Below are 22,291 nucleotides of genomic sequence, written 5' to 3' on the forward strand. Positions count from 1 at the left end.
TTCTCTATTAAAAAAAAAAACTTTTTAACCCTTAACCCCAAAATTCTCATTTAATATTTCTATATTCTTCCCTTATTTTTTCCAAATACAGTCTCACTACGAGTGTCTAAAAATTGTAATACCTGTTGATAATTAACATAGATTATACCTTTGAATCAATATGTAGACGCCTATCATAACTTATGATAATGTAACCTAAAAAAATTATGACATGCAAACTCTGTTCATATTTAAAAATCTGTTTATATTTGTGGGCAGATGTAAACATACCTCAGACTTGCAGACAGACATTGAAATAAGTATATATAACATAAAATGACGGTTGACCCACTTAAAATTAAATTTACATTTTATCGTCGCGAATTATTTCGTTTGGACGTTTTTACGACCGTTTTTCAGGATTTCTTTCAACACTTCGGCACATTTTAAAGGTACGTGGAAAACCGTTAATCGCATTTTTGTGATCAAACTGGAATTCATCAAAGAACGTTCGAATTTGAATTGGATACAACATTTTGAGTGTGTCCAAATACTGCAAAAAATACAAAATCTGGATTATCTCCAAGTACAGGAGTTATTATCTTATTGTTTTTTGACATCTCATCAAAGATGAAGAAGAATATGGAAGTCTGGGCATTTACCGTTCTGACGACCGTCATAGGCTGGTTTAAGTGATCACTTTACACACGTGTAACATTCACCAACTCTACCCATTATTGACAACCACACTACTCAAATTCTTGGAAGTTCTATATATATGAACCAATTTAGAAACCTTGTTCTTGAATCACTAGAACTTCACTAGAGACATCTATTGGTGAGATGTAAGGAAGCTTTTTACTAAAAATAACTCCTGTAATTGGAGATAATCCAGATTTTGTGAACAAGTATTGGGACACACTCAAAATGAAATGCACAAATATGTGCACACCACCACAACATAAGTTTTCTGAAACGCACAAATATGGGCACACCACCACAACATAAGTTTTCTGAAACGCACAAATATGGGCACACCACCACAACATAAGTTTTCTGAAACGCACAAATACATGCACACCACCACAACATAAGTTTTCTGAAATGCACAAATATGTGCACACCACCGCAACATAAATCTTATGAAACGCACCGTCGCAACATAAGGTTTCCGATACGCACAAATTTCATATAATAATACGTCTAGAACATTCAAATACTATTTATTTTGTTATTTATTACTGTTACATGTTGGTTATACTCAGTACTGAGTAACATCAATTAGTAATTCAACGAGTCTCTTTTAATTAACCCCACAAGAAGTCACCGCCATGTTATTTGCTTACTCATAGCTATAACAGTACAAGTCCTTTTAAAATTGCGTTGGATAAAATCCAATTATTTAGTACTACTCAGTCTGATCAAATGCAAAATATATACATCTGTTAAAATTCTTGAATCTTAAAGTTATCCACTTTGATCGCTATGAAACTTTGGTACAACTTTGCACTTCTATACGCGCGTATTTTTATATATCTAAATAAATAATAATGAAATTTATCGAACTGATAAAACTGCAAAAATAATCCACGGATTGCTTTAAGAATTTAACACAAGTTTGCTTTCGAATATTTATTCAAAAGTTATTTTATCTGTGAGAGTTAAAACCATGTTTAGTTTTTAAAACCGTTTTCAACGTCAATGGCAGCGCCATCTGTTGAACACAAGAGCAAAACACGAAATACCAAATGTTACTCATGGCGGAAATCGTGCTTCTTGATAGCTGCAGTCACTTAGCATTTTCGATGTTTTCGATTACATTGTCGTTTCATAAATTTTGATTGATTCATATGCATTTTAAAATTAAACAATGTAGGATTGTGAGATTTGTTTTATTTTTATTTTTCATTTGATCAGATAGAGCCACAACGGTGCCAAAGAGCCGGGTTATCTAGTTATTAATACATTCGGTTCGATTAGATAAACAATAAATTGAAACACATCAATAAAAACTGTGTCAAAATAAATTATGTATACGTAGAAACCGATACATTATTTTATCTTGGCCAACTTTAACCACTTTATTCACGTTAATAAAAAGAAATTTGATCAATAAATATGTGTAGAAAACTCCCTTCCTATAATTGTGTAGTAAAGTTTGTTTTATGTAAGTTTTTATAGGTTTTATTTAAATTTTATATTCTACACGAATAATCGTTTGCTGTGTGAAAATATCCAATTGAGTACATTACGCTAATGCTAATATCTAACCCTTTGAACTCTATTTTTTATACGCGGAACGCCAGTTAATCAACTGGGTTAGAAAATCATAAAAAAATGGTAAGGCAGTAAATAAAAAGTTATAGTATGTTATTTATTGTTTCGACATTCACATTGTAATAAGACATTATTAAATTATAAATAAAACACTTGTATTTTAACACTTAAATTAAAGTGGTAAAAAAAACAAGTGTCGTATTATGTATAATTTATTAAAATGTAAGATTGTTAAGAAAAGAAAAAAATGCATATTCAATGCTAACTAACTAACCTACCATGGGCCTGATCCCTGATGGGAGTGGAAACAGGTGGCCTACTTCGAAGACTTATGTAATCACCCACGAAATGATCTGAAAAAAATTAATTTCAAACGGCTCAATGGTTTTTCGTATCATTTTTTAAAATAAATTTATAAACAATGTGTAAGCCAATGGAATGTATCTCCATATTCCAAAAAAAAGAGTTTCCACCATCATTTCAGCTATTCTCTTAATTAATGTATCCCATTGTTTGTGTCGCCGCTGCGGCGCCATCGGAGTTAGAATGTTTTATATGTCGCTGTGACGGCGACAACGGTGTACAAAGGGTTAAAATGGTTAAATTCAAGGTGAATTTACATAATGACTACGATTTATTTTTTCAACATAATTGAATGAAATAAAACTTTTACCGTTATAATCGTCACCTTCGTCTTGTGACCTGAGCAATGTTGATAGAGGTACAGACAACATCGTACATTTTACGCTATATCATTTTATGCATCGGGAAAGATGTAAGAAGTTTATTACATCATCAAATCAAGTTGGCCGATGATCTAGCGATGAAGTGATGATCAGTGAAGTAGAAACGATGAGAGATTGTGTTATTTGCATTCAGTACATGTCACGCACTAAATAGACCGTGAAACTTAATCAAATTTTGTAATTCACAATACTATTAAAGGATATATGTATTTAAATGCAGTAGTGTGTCATTTTTTTTCTTGCATCCAATGGATTAATAGATTGAATAATATTTAATATAAGTAGACAATTTATGCAGCGGCGTTTTCAGGAAAATGTTTACCTTTAACTTTACAAAATGTATCCATTTTTAATTAAAGTTTTTCCGAAACTAGATGGTTGTTAATAAAAAATGTGAGTGGAGCAAAAAACAAACTCTTTTTATTTCTCAAAATAATATATCACTATCATCCACAAAGTTAATGCTTTCAATGTTCAAAATATTCAATTAGATTACATAGAAATATTAGAAATAAAAAAGGCAATTAATAATAATTTACAACTAATAAATACTCAAGTAAACGATTTTTTTAAGAGTCCGTTATTAAACGTGATTCCAATTCCTCAACATCCCTGATCCCTTTTGACTGTGACTGCTAATCAATACAAAACAAATAAAGCCATTTGAGATCTACCCAAGCTCCTTTGCCTAACCGTCAAAATATTTTGAATATTGTTAAGTAGATAGTGTTTTAGTATTAATCAGTCTTGATAAAGAAACGGTTAGCTTCGATACTGGTAGACATTATAATTAAGTTATAATAAAATATTTAAAGTGATTTTAAAAAAAGTTACATTTTAATTATTAACACTTTTGAATTTATTAATTTAAACACGACTAGTTTCGAGAACTACAGATCTTTTTTACTCAGTTTTTATTCTCACCTATTGATGAGAACATCTGCAGTTTTCGAAACTAGTCGTGTTAATATTCATTAACTTAAAAGTGGTCTTAAACAAGTGTTTTACTTTTATCATATGTAGTTCTCGAAACTAGTTGTGTTTTCTGTAAATTCATAAATTCAAAAGTGGTCTTTTTTTTTTTGGGGGTCAAGGGATCTTGCATCCCTTATGTCATCGCGACCATGTCAGGTCTATTGTGACTTAAAAGTGGTCTTACTTATACAAGTGTATTATTTTTACTATCTTTGTTCTCGAAACTTAATAGCGTACTGGAACTTATCTCTGTCTAGATCTTCCATCTCGATGTTATGTCACTGACAAGACACTGGCAGAAACATTCTTTCATTGGGTGACTGCAAAATGAATAATTAAAAAAAAAAACTAGTAACGTTTTTTTTCATAAACTCAAATGTGGTCTTATACAAGTGTTTTATTTTTAACTTATCTACAAACATTTTTTAAAAATATTTATCACTCAAATTGACTAATGAATAAAATATAACCGTTCTGAATGTGCAGTTTCATTCGATTCGATTATCTGTCACATTTGTTGCGGAAAACCGAACACGATTTCGTTATCATCAATCAAGATGTCGACACTTCCGATATAAATGCTACGATACTGGTAACACTTAAATACCACTCAATAAATCGATACATTACTTCAAAATAGCCTCTCTGACTTCAGGAAATACAAATATTAGTACTTTTGTAAATTTTAACCAGGGACGTCCGGAATATTTTTCTGATGTTTTTTGGAACGTGGAAATTTTATAATACTTATTAACAAGTAAAATTTGCTCATTATAATTGTTTAATTCGATTATTTTCCCTGACCTATAGGTTCATTGAGCAGGGGCTTATTATGACTGTTTTAAGAAGGGATAATGGTAATAAAAAACGTGGGTATTTCACCTTACAGGTATAAATAGCACAAAAAATAGTTCCCATTCAGTTCAAATCATAACGGTAGTTCAGTTCTTTGCTGAAAATCGGCGTTTGTTACAGTAAAAAATACAAAAAATTCTTTTTGTAACAGTGGAAAAAAGAAAACTAAAATAATTAAGTAAAATTAAAGTAACATAGAAAGCAATTATATTACTTTTTTATCCTTATTATGTATAGTATATACCTGTTATGAGGTACGCAGAATTAACATATTTTTAAATACAAAAATACACAATAGCTATTATAAGTGATGTCTAGAGATGAATATGAGTATGCTTGTAAAAAAATGGAGTAATATTAAAAAACGCAAAAATCTGTTAAGATTGTATTAAAATTGTACATAGTAATTGAACCCAGAAACCATAAAAAATTAAGTCGATTAGCTATTCACGTTATGAACAGTGTTATAAGAATCGTTTTTGCGTTATGGATGCATTTTCAAAAACCGCATCTCTAAGTCTTCAGAGTATCTCTGATCAAGCTTCATTATAATAGTTCTTTTTTAACGCCTTCCTTGTTGATGAAAGTTAATATTTATTTTATTCAACTGACCTTCGGGATGCTTTTATTTATTCAAAACACGCGAATGTTGATCAATAATAATAAAAATCTAAAAACGTTGAATACGTGTGAACTGTAAACCACATGTGCAAATAATCTTTCTATTTACTTTAGTCTTCGTTTGATGTATTATACAAACACATGTACATAATACTTACAAAATATATGCATAATAAGTACATACATACATATATGTAAAAGAGTCTGATTATCATATTTAAAAATCCAATTTACGTGTCTAAACATTTTTTTAAAGTAGCAAAACACTTGCAGTTAGTAAAATATTTCAATGTCAATTCGACATTGCTTTATAATAAAAAAAATCTGTCTGTGTAAAAAAAAATTATATCTTTGGGATAACACGTGAACGCTTTTATATGACTTGTTTTTCATTTTCGCCATTAAAATGTTTAAATTTAAACTAAAATGAAATAAACATTAAAATTTAGACGATGCATTTATTTATATATAACGCTACAGAAAACTGTCTCAAAAACATGATTTTATTTACTAAACTTAAATTTTCTTTTTGTTTGTCATTGGTAATAAATTTTACTAGCATAATAATTAATACCTTACTTCATATATACCCTAATTAGAATTGTAACATACTAGCTTAAAGCTGTCGGGTTCAACTGTAGAAAGCTACGGCAGAGAACTATTCTGCAGTTTCAATACAAATATCCTATTTCACGTATACTCGTTGGCATGCCAACTGCAGCTGTCGTTTACGACTGCACGACAACTTCTCAGACGACAGTGTGCGCGAAATAAGATTTTTGTTTTGTAACTGCAGAATGCCAAACTAGGACGGGTAAATCAGTAAAATATGGTGAAGAATTGTCACAAAAAGTTTTTGTTTTTGTTTTTGTTGATATAGATAAAAAATTGTCCATTTAGTAATCTTAAAATAAAAACGATAAAGCTAAGAGGTCTATTGATAGTAAAACAAAACTCTGAAAAATCTGTAAATCGGACGATTACTGTATCGATGTGAAGTGTTCCGGATATATTTTCTATAGATATGTTACATTACTGGTTATCTATGTACTTTTACTATAGCTATAACAGCCCACACACACATAAACAAAACATAATTTGACCGTACTATACAAATTATTAAAACCGCCTTAATACGGGTTTAAAATCAAAATAAAAACGAGATTTAAATAAACACCAACGCTTTCCGTTTGGCAGGCGCCGAGTAGTCAATGAAAATATTGTGATATTGTTTTTTTTTAGTTGGAAGTATCTCAAATGAATTTATAAAATCGGTGTTTGTGAATAGCGTTTTAGATTATCCGAATTAAGGATCAAACTGAGCGCCGGCAAAAAAAATCTATAGTAATTTTAATTAAAGTGTGTTAACAGAAGGTACGTTATATGTGTTAATATCTCATGAATAATTTGTGATGTATCAAATTAAAGCATTAAAGTTAGTTTTCTTCAAATCGTAGTTAAATTTTATTTTAATTTTGGACATTTTTTTCTTAAGTGATAAACCAGCGATTATTTAAAAGGGATCAACAAGTTAAGAATATACAGGTATAAAGCAAATGATAACTTTTACTTTGATATTTAATTTACTAAATATCATGAAACACGTTAATTTCAAGTGAAATTGTACAAGCTTTTCTATGATATCCTAATACGATTCATTTTTGTTTCAACGTAGGCAACGCATTAAGAAACACACGGTAAATACTAAATCCATTAGCGAAAATAAAACGATCTAAATTACATAGTGCCTTATCCATACAAACATAATTGTATAACCTTAATAACATATATTATAACAGTTTCAACATACGACTTAACTATAAAAAAAACAATAAAGATACCTACTTATGATATAAGCGTTTTACTTGTATGAGATCCTCAGGGTCCAATTTGTTGTTTGTGTCTGATTTTCGTTAGTAGATTCTATATCTTGCAGATGATAATATGAGGTTAGATTGCGTGAAATCTTCTCTCTGCTATTTGTATGTTCACTGCTGGAAGAAATATTAAACTTCTTGACATTTGAACATGTGCATTATGATATTACGATGATGGCAGCGCGAATCGCGGCCGCCATTTTCTTGCTCGCGGTGTATTTTGACATTTTAAATGTTTCCGTATGCAAATTGAAAGAAAACCGCTGTTAGTAAATCATTGTTGGATACATAATACCGTCGCATCATACTTTGTAACGAGTTATAAGTTCCGACATTGTGTCAAAATTAATAAGATGTTTGGAAATATCATGTCGGGGAATAACATATTTCGATTAAGCACTATAGTTATCGATCCTATAAAAATATCAAACATTTGTCAACCTTAACTGCGTTGGCCGTAACTTAATACTCTGTGTTTTACAAAGTAATTTATGTTGCTGACAATCATAAAATCGGGCCAATAAGTACTCGATGCTCGTAAATATTGCGTACATATTGTGAGATATTCTAACAAATGTTGACCCTACAAATTGTGGGTTAACGTGATCATTAGACAGGGCCGCCTTAATATTGGAGGCACTGGGGTCGCTAACGGCCCCACACACTTTTGACACATTTTTACTTGATAATTAAAACAAGTTAATTAAAACAATAAATTAAGACATGCCGTCACTCCAGAATCGATACATCACTGATAGAGTGAAATCGTCAAGCAATGCTTAGAATGCCGTAGTTATTTTCCTTTAAAATGGCCTTTTCATTCATGTTTTTAAATTTAAATTTCTTACCCTGACTGGATTTTGTGCACAATGTTGATCATTTTAGTGAGATGTTACATTCAATTAAAATAATTTCATGAACGTAGTGTCCAATGCCCAATTCTGTAGTAATAGAATATGTTTTTTTCAAAGCTTTCTCAATAAAAAAAAATCATTATATCCAAAAATCTGGAGGGCAGAAGTAAGCCTTCATATAACCAATGGACAAGTTAACTCCGTGTTGATAAAATTTGGTACTCTTTGGTTCATTTTAGTAAAATAATAAAGAAATAAAGAATACGTTGATTATATACATTCAAATATCTAGGAATTTATAAATAAATATTTGTCGCCTTTTTAAGCAGACTTATTTTGATTTTGATGTCTGCTTTCATGAAATACATGTTAAATATTATTTAAATATAACAAGCACACTTATACGAAATTATGGTAATTTTCATAACACGCAAACCATATATGAAATGCAAATGTTTTTTTTTATTTCTTGGTATCACTGTGCTACAAAGGGTGTGATTTATAAGTTTTATTTTAATTTATAATATCTTTTTTAATGCGGAAGAATTTATCGAAATAAATATTTCGAGATATTAGTATTCGCATGATTCGTAGTTGTGTATGCGTAGATTCAGGTTTTATTCAAGGATACGTTTATGTGTGGTAATTCATGAGCTAACGTTAATGAATGGACTGATTCAAGATTTACAATCGGTTCTTATGCTGCCATGGAACAATGGCGATATGTAGATATAATTTAGTATAGTACGTATAGCCTGTTGTGCTTTAGTTAGTGAGGTAATGGCGCGATAGGCAAGCCATGTGCAAAATTAGCATTCCCCTCTGTATGAAATAATCACGATTATGTCAGCTGGGACCGTTAACAATAATAAAACACGCGCCGTCCCTGGTTTGTTTACTAATTTATTTGGCGTGTCGCTAGTCGCTAGTGTTGGTGCAGCTCTCGGCGGAACGACTGCCGTCGCACGGGTACCTCTTCCCTACGCGCGCACATTTTCCGACATTTCGATCACTTCCATTCAAACCGAACGCCTACACCGCGCGGCGTAAACAAACAGATCTAGCCCCCCGGTTATCAGCGCGCTTTTCAAAATGATGCCCGCCATTTTAATAAATAAGCGCGGGAAATTGAACTGTCAAATTAGTTTTGCATCCTAAACGTCTAATCGCCAAATCCGTCGTTCTAAAAGACAATAGTGTTTTTTCGTATGTAATGCGGACGCGTGGAAAGAATTTAAAGTCAATTGGATTGCGTCAGCGCTAGAAATAAAGTTTAATTCAGTGACTCGCTGTTGTCTCTTTACATATATATTTCTCTATACATACTATGTAGTGACGATCAGTTTGAGATCTGTGTTTTTCCCGCCTCGGAAATTTAAATTGTGACCGATACATTAGCGATGCTCGAATGTCATTGCGACGACTTTGGCTCCGCTGTGAAGAATAAGTGAACCTAATGATTTGCGAGATGAATATTGTTGAATAATTATCTCACTGTAATATGAAGATAAGGTGGAGTTTATGCTATTGTATCTGCGTCAAGATTAAAATCATATAACATCAATGATTTCTTTTAAATATCTTTAAATTGTATATTTTAAAGAATATACTCAATTTTATAGATGGAAATAAAGGCTTATGAAACTCACTTCATTTGACTTCAAATGAATGCTAGAGTTCAAACAAGTCTTGTTTATTTTTTAAGTGTAATAAATTCGTGAAAACGTGCTTCAATGGGTTGGTGGGGAAGAAGGAAACGATCTCCGTCACTTACAAAGGTGAAAATAAACACAAGATTGCATTACATTTATTAATCTCTAAAGACCCTTTTAGACCTAGACAGAATTATTAGCACTAAATTACGAAAAAACGCATTTTCGACATCTGATATTTATATTATTAAAATATTATGGCATCTATTGTTTTCACGTGAAAGAAGATGGAAGTCTGAGCATCCCAAAGCTTACAGCATTCTACCTTTTATTGAATATCCATATTCCATTTGTGTTTGAAAGATGAATACATATATGCACTGTTGTTGGAGTCGTTTCGTATGCTAGTTGTTATTTGATGGATTTGGAATTTCGGCATTTATATAACATGTTTCACGAATTTCTCAACTGAAAATCCAAAATCAGTCAAAATCCAAAATCTTCTATAATATCACTGATACATTGACATCAAGATAGTGCAATTACTTAGAAAATCATCACTATAAACATTGTTTGTATCATGAAACTTCATTACAATGTAACAATTTACCATATCATTAAAATAAACTTATCATAATTAACCATTTTACTTACAAATACTGGTCCACCTATTTCTAGCGCCAACGCTTAACCGTAATTTGTTTTCATCAATGCGGCAGAAAATAATTTAAGTCATAAAGTAATGATCAAACATGGATCAAACTGACTGATAGAGCCGTCAGAGAACGAGTAATCTCCATAATTACTATTTGGAGTCGAGAAAATTGATTGATTGGGATCTGGGCTGGGCTCGTTCGAGTATAAACACTTCCGCTGTACTCATCTTGGTCCCAGTGCTAACTTCGAACACTTCAGTAACGATCAACTGGACCTACCTGAACGTTACAAGATTACAAGTCATGAACCATGGAGGTTTTTTGCTCCAAAGTCTTCACGCATTCTGAGGCTGTCCGATTCTCAAAGAAAACTAATTGATTTCACAATCATTTAAATCTTAGCTGAACAAATAGTAGCTCTTTGCTCCGTGTTGAAATAATTAATCACGCGTGTCTCGAGAACCTATTATTTCTCGCTCGTCTTCTTAATTTGGTCTCACTTCAATCAGAGAAAGTTGCCTTTAGATGTTTTCTCTAGTACGTGAAATCTGTCATTTACTAGAGTACCTAGAGATAAAATTATACAGTATTTTTCCCCAATGAAAATATGCAAGCTAAACTGGCAGTAGGTACACAACGAAGTCCCGGTTCCGACCCTAATGTATGGAAGTGAAACATGGAGTTGGCAAAAGAAGGATGAAAGAAGGATGAAAGTAGACTGAATGCAGTCGAAATGCTATCTCTCAGAAGAATGTGCGACAAAACGATGTATGATAGATGTTCGAGTAGTGAAATAAGGAAGGAATGCAAAGCTGAGATAAGCATAATCGAAAAAAATTAAGAAAGGTGTTTTGAGATGGTTTGGACATGTAGAACGAATGAGTGAGGAAAGAACGGTAAAAAAAATTATGAGGCGAATGTAATTGGAAAAAGGAGCAGAGGTAGACCGAGAAAAACTTGGCACGATCAAGTATGCCAAATACTTGGAAGTGGTCAGGTTAGGAGTCGAAACAATCGGCGGGTATGTATGAGGAGATGCATGAACGTGGAAGAGGCGAAGAATGTTTGCAAGGACAGAATGGTGTGGCGTGATGGTTAGTTAGTTAGTTCGTTAATTATGAAAATATGTACGGAAGAAAATATAAGAAAATGGTTTAGATTGGAAATTTTCCGCTTCATCCATTGGTATACTTGAAATTTTGTAATCCCAAACAAAACAGGACACTTACATTAATCGAATTTACACAGTTTTGTCAAAAGTTGCCAAGAAATGCAAAAGCCTACCTACATCTGATAATTAACAGTGATAAGTTTATCTGATAACTGATAGCAAAAGTACATCTGATAACTCATAGTTATAAGTTCATATGATTACTTACAGAAATTAATGTACGCACATTAACCATTTTGTTTGTAAATATGCTGTATAAATAATATACCTATATTTGATAAGAGATTTAGAATTTCAAGAAATCTAAAAAAATGAAAACAACAACAACAAAAAAACAAAAAGGAGAGCCGATATTTAAAATCACAAATATTAGCTTTAATCCGTCAAATGATACTGGAGATTTTACGATTTCATAAAACTTTTCCAAATACATCATTTCAATAAATGTGTTCTTATATCTTAGGGTAAAAAGCCATTAAAAAGAAGAAGAAGAAGAAGAGTCTAAAAGATATAATTTCTTATCTTGAAAAAATTTTTATGAGTTTTTTTTTAGTCTCCCCTAAAAATATTTTTCTCTTATGTTCATTCATAGTTTCGGAGACGATTGGACAATGAGTGATTGTGATTTTTAAAAAATCTATATATTATTAATTTTTTCATATAATTTTTTTTTGGTTGGTATTAGTAGGTACACAAAGATATGAGACGTCTACAATTATTGAAATTGATATGATAGATGATAAGATGCAAACACACCCGGCCAATATGAAAATATATAAAACGTCGTTTAAAAACGTGTTTTTTTCTGGATACGATTTGCACATATAAATTTACCAGCTTAAGCAATTATTAGCCGAAAATCCATATGATCATTAATTACAAATGTAGGTACATTGTATATACAAATACATCATTATTTTTCTGAGTTATGCCACGGCGACCTAGTTTAATTAATTCTAATAGGAATTGAACGCTTCATTAATCATTTTAATCCCTTACGTAAATTCTCAGAAATTACGATATTTCTTTGGCAGGCCTTCGCCTATATTCAGTAACACGTCAAGAGTTTGCAAATTAATATAGGTATGTACATATAAAGATTAGTATTTTCAGTCTAGTTCACATTATTGTCAACTATAGTATATGTAGTGTAATGATTAGTGTGTTTGCAAACCAAGCTGTAGGTTTCGCATTAGATTCCCAAGGGGGTAAAAATAAAAATAAATATTGGATTGGGTATCTGTAGCGCAAGACTAATCACATTACCTTCATATAATTAATGATCAACTTAACATTATATCAATTTTATGTAGTGCCCTATGCACTATTGGGTCCTGATAAAGGTCAATATTAATGTTATCCTAGGTAATTTACAAAAAAAAAACAAATTAACATTGAAAAAAAAAGGTTTAGTAGATAGATTTGTAGTCTTAATAGTGAGAAACGAATCATCCGATGTATTTATTTTGAAATCATATTTTTGACTTGTAATGGTTTAACAATAGGGATGTGTTAATATCAGCATTACAGTTTGAAAATAATTTGCATATGGATGAACAATACATATTGATATTTTTTAATATCGTTTTTTCATAAGTAATACTTAAAATATCTTTTTTTTTGCTTCCTTTTAAATGACATTCAAAGTCGAATGCTGTTACTGTATGTATAATTGAATCCTGCACTTTATTTCCTTGTCTGACTAATCAATTAACCTTTTGATCAATGTTCTTCACTGACTCTGAACCGTTTTCAGTTTCTGCTTTCATATTTTTAACCTATTCGTTTGTATGGTTTCAGGATGCTGAGCGTTTCTCAGATACGAGCTGGCAGATCCACCAGCAGTGGCGGGCAGCCGGCGATGGGCCCATGTGGCCCACCCTGGAGGGGGCTCACGCACCCGTCCAGGACGCGACCCCTGCGGTCTCGTGGACACAGACCAACTCCTGGAGGTCTGAAACACCGCAGCCACACCAGAGAACTACGGTAAGACGCTGAAAACCCTAATAAAAACATTTATTTGTGGTCTTATTCATTTCCTGGAAATTGGCTATTACTGCTGTAAAACCCTCCGTAGCTTGCGCTTTTAGTCCTACATTTGAATAAATTATAGTTTAATAATAAGTCTATCATATTTTATAATTAAGTAACAATATTCAATTAACTTGACATTGGCAAAAGCAATGTATTTTATATGCAACGCCATTCTATATTAAAAATAAAAAAATGTACATATATTATTAATCTTATGACGGTGTAGGTCCGTGTGAGTTTACTAGAGCCATCTTTTTATTTTGATTGGCGGTGATAGGGATATTGAAAGCTTTTAAATGTAAGTAAATGTTTTTAGCTTCACAGTAAAATCGGGATACGATTTTGATTCACATTTTTTTGCTTTGATTTGCTTTTTGCATTTGATTGCTTTGCAAGAGAAGGTCTGTCAGGAAGCTTAGATGCTTCTGTATCAGATTTGGGAATGCGTTGGGACAGCCTTCAAAAGAGCCATCTATGGTTGGATTAATTTATTTAAGATAATATTTTATTTATCAGATTATATACATGTACATACATATATGGGTGATCCAAAAAATATAGTACTGTGGTTTGTCAATCATGGATAGAATGGTGAATGTTGCACTGTGTAAAGTGATCACCAAACCAGCCTATGACAGTGTAATAACAACAACTTAATAAACACTGGCTTCCATCTTTTTCATCTATTTTGAGATGTAAAAAATGATCACCAAATGCATAAATTATAAATGATATTTTGATGAAACTTGGGATATTTTCTGGATCTGTTTCAACATCATTTATTAGGACTCCTACAAAATTGGGTTCAGTGTTTTTCATGGAGGCGGTGATTGCGTGATGAGGTAATATTCCTGAAGGATGCTTTACACCCACATATTTTTTATCCAGTCATGATAGTTTCGCTACATTGGGAACTAAATTGCAAAGCGCCGACTCCCAGTAAGTGCGCCAATTAGTACGGCGGATGTTAGCGCTAACACTGTTCACATCACACGACTAGCGCAGCGTGGTTAATAATAATTGTTGGTATCATAAAAAATATCATTCACGATTAGAGAGGTCGAATTTATCTCGCGAAGAGAATAAGATACAGCGCGAGAAACCATTTCCAGTATCTTAATGTGGGTACCTACTCTTTCACTATACACCAATACGGAATCTTTTTCCACACACCAAAGGTCAAGTGGATTGATCCATTACAGATCACCAAATGATTGGCTCATTTTTTAAAACACCAAATCATATTTTAAAAACAAGTACACAAAAAATTAATGAATGTTTAACTATATGACGGAGGTAAGAGGTCAAAATAAAATATTGAACAAAGGCAAAATAAAGGAATGGGTAAATTATCAAGAGTTAATGCTATGAAAATATTTAAATAATTTTAATTTACAATTTTTTTTCTTTTTTTTGTGTATATGAAGGTAAAAATAGATTAAAAAAATAAAATTAAAAAAACGTATGTAAAAGTAACTCCACCGACAAGACACAATGTGGCTTGCCTAAAAAAATAGTGTTAATTATGTTTATAATTTTTTTAATGAATGTATACAGTGTATGTACATATTTATATATACATATAAATATATATAGTTAACAAATAAATGTTTATAAATATATATTTATTTTCCCAGATCTTCAATCTGTACTTATGAGCCATAGATGCCAAAAAGGGAGGATAAAATTTGCCATTGGTAATACAATATTTAACTATTAAGATAAGGTAAATTTTGTGAGAAACCCCCTACATCTTTTATAGGGAAAAAAAACAGATTATACTTTTAAATCAAGCTCCACACACTGGGAGACATATTTCAATATTCAAATTTATTCCGTCGGCAGAAACGTAGTTCTATGGACTAAGAATATAAATTACATAAAATTAATTGGCGAAAGAAGGTCAAATTTATTTTCTATAGTTAAGTTAAAAGTTTCATTACTCAAATGTACACCGTATACTTTATACGTATGTTGTAGCTATGCTTCCATCTTCAGGTCTAAATATAAACTAAAATAAACTAAATGATTTATTGACTTGGCGTTTAATTTGTAGAACTCCATTTTAATTTATGTTTTAATTTTAAATCATTCGTTTGATAATGCCCTAACAAGGCGAAACAATTGTCACAATATAATTTTTTATGTGTTTTTGTTAATAAAATACAACTTAGTAGACTCAAAAAATCTGTGTTTGATTTAAAATTAATGCATAAAATAAACTAAATGAGTTTTTTGTAATTTTTTTTACTTTAAATAAATACTTAAAAAATCAAGGATAGCAATAATTATTCTTCTAGCCCCCTTCCGCATATATTTTTGTCTGTCCATGAACTGATTAGCAAATGACATGCGAGGATGTAGGAACTTCTAAATCAAGATGAAAAAAAAAACAACGTTTAAATCAAAAGACGATGCACCAATTTTATTATATAACGCCTTGTAACATAAAACATTACTTTGTAAAAAATCTCAACATATTTAAGCATTTATCAGGAAAAAATATTCCAACATTTTGAGTGTGTCCAAATACTTGTTCACATCTCATCTTCTGTTCATCTCACCAATAGATGTCTCTAGTGAAGTTCTAGTGATTCAAGAATAATGTTTCAAAATTCATATATATAGAACTTCCAAGAATTTTAGTAGTGTGGTTGTCAATAATGGGTAGAATTGGTGAATGTTACACGTGTGTAAAGCGATCACTTAATCCAGCCTATGAAAGTTGTCAACCCCGTAAATGCCCAGACTTCCATATTCTTCTTCATCTTTGATGAGATGTCAAAAAAATAATCAACAAAATATATTACATCTTTATATATTTCTTTTTTAATATATTTCTTAGAATTATAATAATTACGTTATTTAGTGATTTAAACAATTTTATTTTATACGTTACAAATATTACGTTTCTTAATTTTTATTTATAGATTTGGCGTTTAATTTGTAGAATTCCATTTTAAATTATATCGTAGTCGTACAGGAGAAAGTGACCAACTGACAAAACGTAAAATGTTCAGGAGTTTAAGTCACTTTTGCTTGGCATGAAAATAAACTTCAATGCAGTTAGTCATTTATAACAAGTCGATATATTATACTTCCAAGTTTAAAATCCTTTGGGATTTTTTCAGGGCAATATAAAGCTAGTAAGATATCAAATAGTCAATGATCACGTTTTTGTTAACAAATGCACTTGGTCACTTTCTCCTGTATGACAACGATATATTGAATATTAAAATCATCAAAACGCTGATATTTAGAATCTACTAAATTGTATTTTACTATTGAAAATACATAATAAAATTTGTGACAATTGTCTCCCCTTGTTATGGCATATTCAAACTAATGTAAAAGTAAGTCATAGTTTTAACTGATTACTTTAACGATGTTCTCTTGTTTTGTTATTTTTTTTCTAAATCTACCATTAATTGATATTTGAGTGACCTATCTTTCTCCACATTTGTAAATATGACTATTATTTTTTGACATCTCATCAAAGATGAAGAAGAATATGGAAGTCTGGGCATTTACGGGGCTTACGACCGTCATAGGCTGGTTTAAGTGATCACTTTACACACGTGTAACATTCACCAATTCTACCCATTATTGACAACCACACTACTCAAATTCTTGGAAGTTCTATATATATGAACCAATTTAGAAACCTTGTTCATGAATCACTAGAACTTCACTAGAGACATCTATTGGTGAGACGAAAAAAGCTTTTTATTAAGCAGAAACTCTTATATTAGTATGTGAGATCCGAATCCTGGATTATAATCACACACATGAGAAACGCCAGAAAATACCATTTTCATTTTTATTATTAAGCTTATAATTTAAAAATACCATTTCATTTTTATTATCACTTAAACCAGCCTATGACGGTCGTAAGCCCCGTAAATGCCCAGACTTCCATATTCTTCTTCATCTTTGATGAGATATCAAAAAATAATATAAAAATAACTCCTGTAATTGGAGATAATCCAGATTTTGTGAACAAGTATTTGGACACACTCAAAATGTTGTAAATATAACTAATAGAAATATTTGACTTGTGTACCGTTTACTTGATCGGTACAAAATGAATGAACAACCATTCAGACGTTGGAACCAGCTGATCACACTTATCAGGTTCAACCTCAAATTCTTTGCATTGTTTGATCACATTTCAAAGAATTCTATTATGCAATTCTTAACTCTAGTAAACACACATACATACGAATTACGTATATGGTATAATAGTGCATTTGATCATTAATTTTTTAATAATGTTAATTAACCATATTTTCCTTATATTACCTACTTATAACCCTTATCCGCACCCAATGGTACATAGGGCACTGCATCGAATTGACGCAGTGTTTTCTTGATCATTACTTACATGAAGGCAAGGTGATCACTCTTGCGCTTCAGGAACCAGTCCAGGGTAATATTAAATAAAAATTACAGTGTAAAATCACTAATATTTATTTTCATCCCCCTGGGAATCGAACCCGGGACCTCCTGCACGGTAGCTAAACACGCTGACCATTACACCATGGAGGCGGACAACATATTTTAAAAATTACAAAGAGTTATTTTTATAACTTTATAGTGATAAATCCAATATGATTTTTGTTTTTTTATCTGCCTGTATTGTGTAAGTGGTCAGTGCGTTAAGCTACTGGGCTTGAAGTCCCCGGTTCGATTCGCAGGAGGTCAAAATAAATATTAGTGATTTATCATCCTTTTATTTATTTTATATTACAATGGACTGGCACCTAAAGCGCAAGATTGATCAATTTGCCTTCAAGTAAGTAACGATCAAGGTAACATTGTGTTAATACGATGCATTGCCCTGTGCACCATTGGGTGCTTATAATAGGAACACCATAATGCGAAAAAATTGGGCACTGTTCTAGAATCGGGCAATTCTCAAAAGAAAAAAGCGAATTGGTTTAAAGAAGAGAAAGAAATTTTATAACATTTTGAGTGTGTCCAAATACTTGTTCACAAAATCTGGATTATCTCCAATTACAGGACTTATTTTCATATTATTTTTTAACATCTCATCAAAGATGAAGAAGAATATGGAAGTCTGGGCATTTACGGGGCTGACGACCGTCATAGGCTGGTTTAAGTGATCACTTTACACACGTGTAACATTCACCAATTCTACCCATTATTGACAACCACACTACTCAAATTCTTGGAAGTTCTATATATATGAACCAATTTAGAAACCTTCTTAATATAAGAGTTTCTGCTTAATAAAAAGCTTCTTTACATCTCACCAATAGATGTCTCAAGTGAAGTTCTAGTGATTCAAGAACAAGGTTTCTAAATTGGTTCATATATATAGAACTTCCGAGAATTTGAGTAGTGTGGTTGTCAATAATGGATAGAATTGGTGAATGTTATACGTGTGTAAAGTGATCACTTAAACCAGCCTATGACGGTCGTCAGCCCCATAAATGCCCAGACTTCCATATTCTTCTTCATCTTTGATGAGATGTCAAAAAATAATAAGAAATTTTTAAATGAAATAAATAAATGAACATAGTTAAATTTAGTTTAGACTATTTTTTTATGTTTATGATAATAATTATAATTATTTCGACGGTTTCTCGAACAACCTCAGCCTTATATTGTATATCCTAAACTTGAACATAAACACAGGCTCAGTCATCCCGCCAGCATAATGTAAGCGATGACTTCCTTTAAAAAGTTTCTTTTACGTTTAGAATATTTAGTCTGGGTAACAGATATACAGTTCAATAAATATACAAAGATGGACTACGTATTATATTTATATTTAGCAGTTTCGTTGGTTGACACGAGCTAATAGCTTCCGACTGAGGCATGTTAGTATAAGGTTCGTTTCCGACTATTTTTGGTATACATAATGGCTAATGGCATGCGTGGTTGGTAAATATTCATCCATTTGCATTATATTTTCTCTAGACTAGTAGGTATTACGCAGTTTTTTTTTAAAACCCATAAACGTAAAGTATCTTGAAAACAAAAAGAGATTTAAAAATTACTTTTACGATAGAGATGCGTTCAATCAATCGTTTACAGAGGTAATCAAAGCAATTTTGAGATGAATTTTGAGTGACATGAATATTGTCAATTTTATTGACGGTTCTGGGTGCTTTAAACAATATTTTTGGATTACTTTCGATCAATTTTAATTTTCAAATTCGCAGTAAATCTAACAACAGTACTGTGATTTTTCACAGCTGAAGTTTTGAATTGAAGTATTCAAGGTGTCAGTTGTGAAAATTAACTTAATTTTTAGTTTTGTTTTAAAACAGTTCAGTGTTTTTAAGCTCGTATTAATCACTAAATGGCGAATGGCAATTGGCAAAAAAACTAGAAATGATTTAGTGAAATAAAAAATATTTTTGTAGCGTAATTGTAAGCTCGTTTGTTTTAATGTCCCGCGTTAGATTTCTGGGGGGTAAAATTAAATATAAGAGACTTTTAACTTAATAAATATTTAATATTACCCTTAAAGCGTAAGATTGATCACTTTCCCTTCATGTAATTAATGATCAATTTGACATTGTGTCGATATGATACAGTCACCTATGCTCCTTTGGGTACCAATAAGGGTCAGAAAAAGAAAAAAATACTCTTATGATATTCTCACTTTTAAAAATATCTAAGCAGATTTTTTAATAGATTTATATTATCCACCGACATTTCGTGATGGAATTGCATTTTAATATATTATTATATTAAAACCAATATTTTTAGCTTTTCTACTTTATTTTTAGTTGACCAGCGACCGGGTTTCGTCGTTACCGACATCATCAGACTGGTTGTTACCGACATCATCAGACCAGTCTGATGATGTCGGTAACGACGAAACCCGGTCGCTGGTCAAATAAAAATAAAGTGGAAAAGCTAAAAATATTGGTTTTAATCTAATAATATATGTAAGCAGATATTTACGTAGTTTTTCTTCAGCTCTTAATTTACTTAGAAATATAGGTACTGTCTTGTCCATAAATATGAATCGTCCTACCTAATGTGAAATTTATAACTGCCCATGCACGCATACCATACCCATGCCTTTGATTACGCTTATGTATACAGGCACAAAAATACATTAAGCCCATTTACTAAACAAAACAGTGAACAAAATCTGTTTGAAATTCAAATGAAAATTAGTGTGGGCCCACAAAAAAATATTTGCTTCCTACATTAAGTACGCTCAAATCAAAATCAAATAGATTTGTTTTAATTAAAAAAACATTAATAAAGTAGAATCAAACATAGCCACAGCTTCACGAGACTGGGTATAGCTAACTAATAATATACAGGGTGGCACAAAATTAATCACCGTATCGGAAGATGTTATAATTTTTGCAAATGGCGTCGTACGATCAAATCATATTTGAAATTTGTGAACTAGACAGCTGCAGTATACGAACGAATTGATAAACGGGCACAAATCGCTCACTCCTTTCAAGAACGTCATAAATCAAAAATCGTCAATTTTCTGTTTTGCATGTTTTCGGAATGCCCAGAAAATGTACTATATCCCAGCAAAAGAGGCATATTTTCAACTCAAATTTACCCGCTACAGGGCAGAAAGTGCTGTTTTTGCATTTTGAAGAAAAGGTATTGTTTAATTATTTTTTAAAATAAACTAAATATTTTTCAAATGGAGAAAAAACATTCAGGTTTTAGAAAAGTTCAATAAGTGGCTTGATATTTATTTTCAAAACATTTCATTATATTATTAAACTTTAAAAACGTTCTCCTGAAAAATAAAGTTTTTTGATTTATGACGTTCTTGAAAGGAATGAGCGAAGTGTGTATCAACACTTGCAGCAGCCACTTTTCCACTTAACAGAAAAACATTTAAAGGTCCAAATAAAGATTTCCATTATTATTTTTTTTAATGTAGTAAAAATGATATGCAAAAACAAAATCGGATAATTAATTTTGCGCCAACCTGAATATGTTTGTATACAAATGTGAAATATGATTAACGTAGGAAGCCATTTACAAAAATTATAACATCCTCCGATAGAGTGATTATTTTTGTGCCACGTGTATTTACAAGGAAGAATGTTTCGGGTTGTGGTCCCGTGGTTAGTGTCGCGGACTCTAAAATCGGAGTTTTTCGGTTCAGACCCACTCTACCACAATATGATACCTATCTCTAATAACGAGCCGCTAAGGCTCATAGAAATAGCATAAAATTGAAGTAGTTTTGTTAATGATAAAAACACAAGTATTTCTCTTTTAAATCAAATTAAATAATAAAAATAAATTTATATATTTATATTATCCACTGACACTTCGTGATGGAATTGCATTTTTAATATATTATTATATTAAAACCAATATTTTTAGCTTTTCCACTTTATTTTTATTTGACCAGCGACCGGGTTTCGTTGTTACCGACATCACCAGTCTGATGATGTCGATAACGACGAAACCCGGTCGCCGGTCAAATAAAAATAAAGTGGAAAAGCTAAAAATATTGCTTTTAATCTAATAATATAATAAAAATAAATTATTAAAATTTGAATTGTGGAATATTCTATATCTCAATATTCCATCACTGTACATCTTTTGCTACCGGTTCTATT

At 31.4% G+C, this 22,291-nt stretch overlaps 1 protein-coding gene across 11 annotated transcripts in view; it reads left to right on the forward strand.

The window, feature by feature from the left end:
* Positions 1-22,291, forward strand: part of by (focal adhesion protein tensin) — a 352,917-nt gene that overhangs the window by 250,892 nt on the left and 79,734 nt on the right. For 10 of the 11 annotated variants that reach the window (XM_088258488.1, XM_088258483.1, XM_088258484.1 and 7 more), the window contains one exon: positions 13,464-13,649. In XM_088258488.1, coding sequence (XP_088114614.1) covers positions 13,464-13,649 — 186 coding nt within the window. Of the gene's footprint in view, positions 1-9,111; positions 9,963-13,463; positions 13,650-22,291 lie in introns of those variants that run through there. The other variant, XM_088258494.1, reaches the window with a different exon arrangement.

This window comes from Brachycentrus maculatus, unplaced genomic scaffold (genome assembly GCF_059751285.1).
Source record: "Brachycentrus maculatus isolate JH-2025_06_01 unplaced genomic scaffold, ASM5975128v1 h1tg000097l, whole genome shotgun sequence".
Classification (NCBI taxonomy): domain Eukaryota; kingdom Metazoa; phylum Arthropoda; class Insecta; order Trichoptera; family Brachycentridae; genus Brachycentrus; species Brachycentrus maculatus.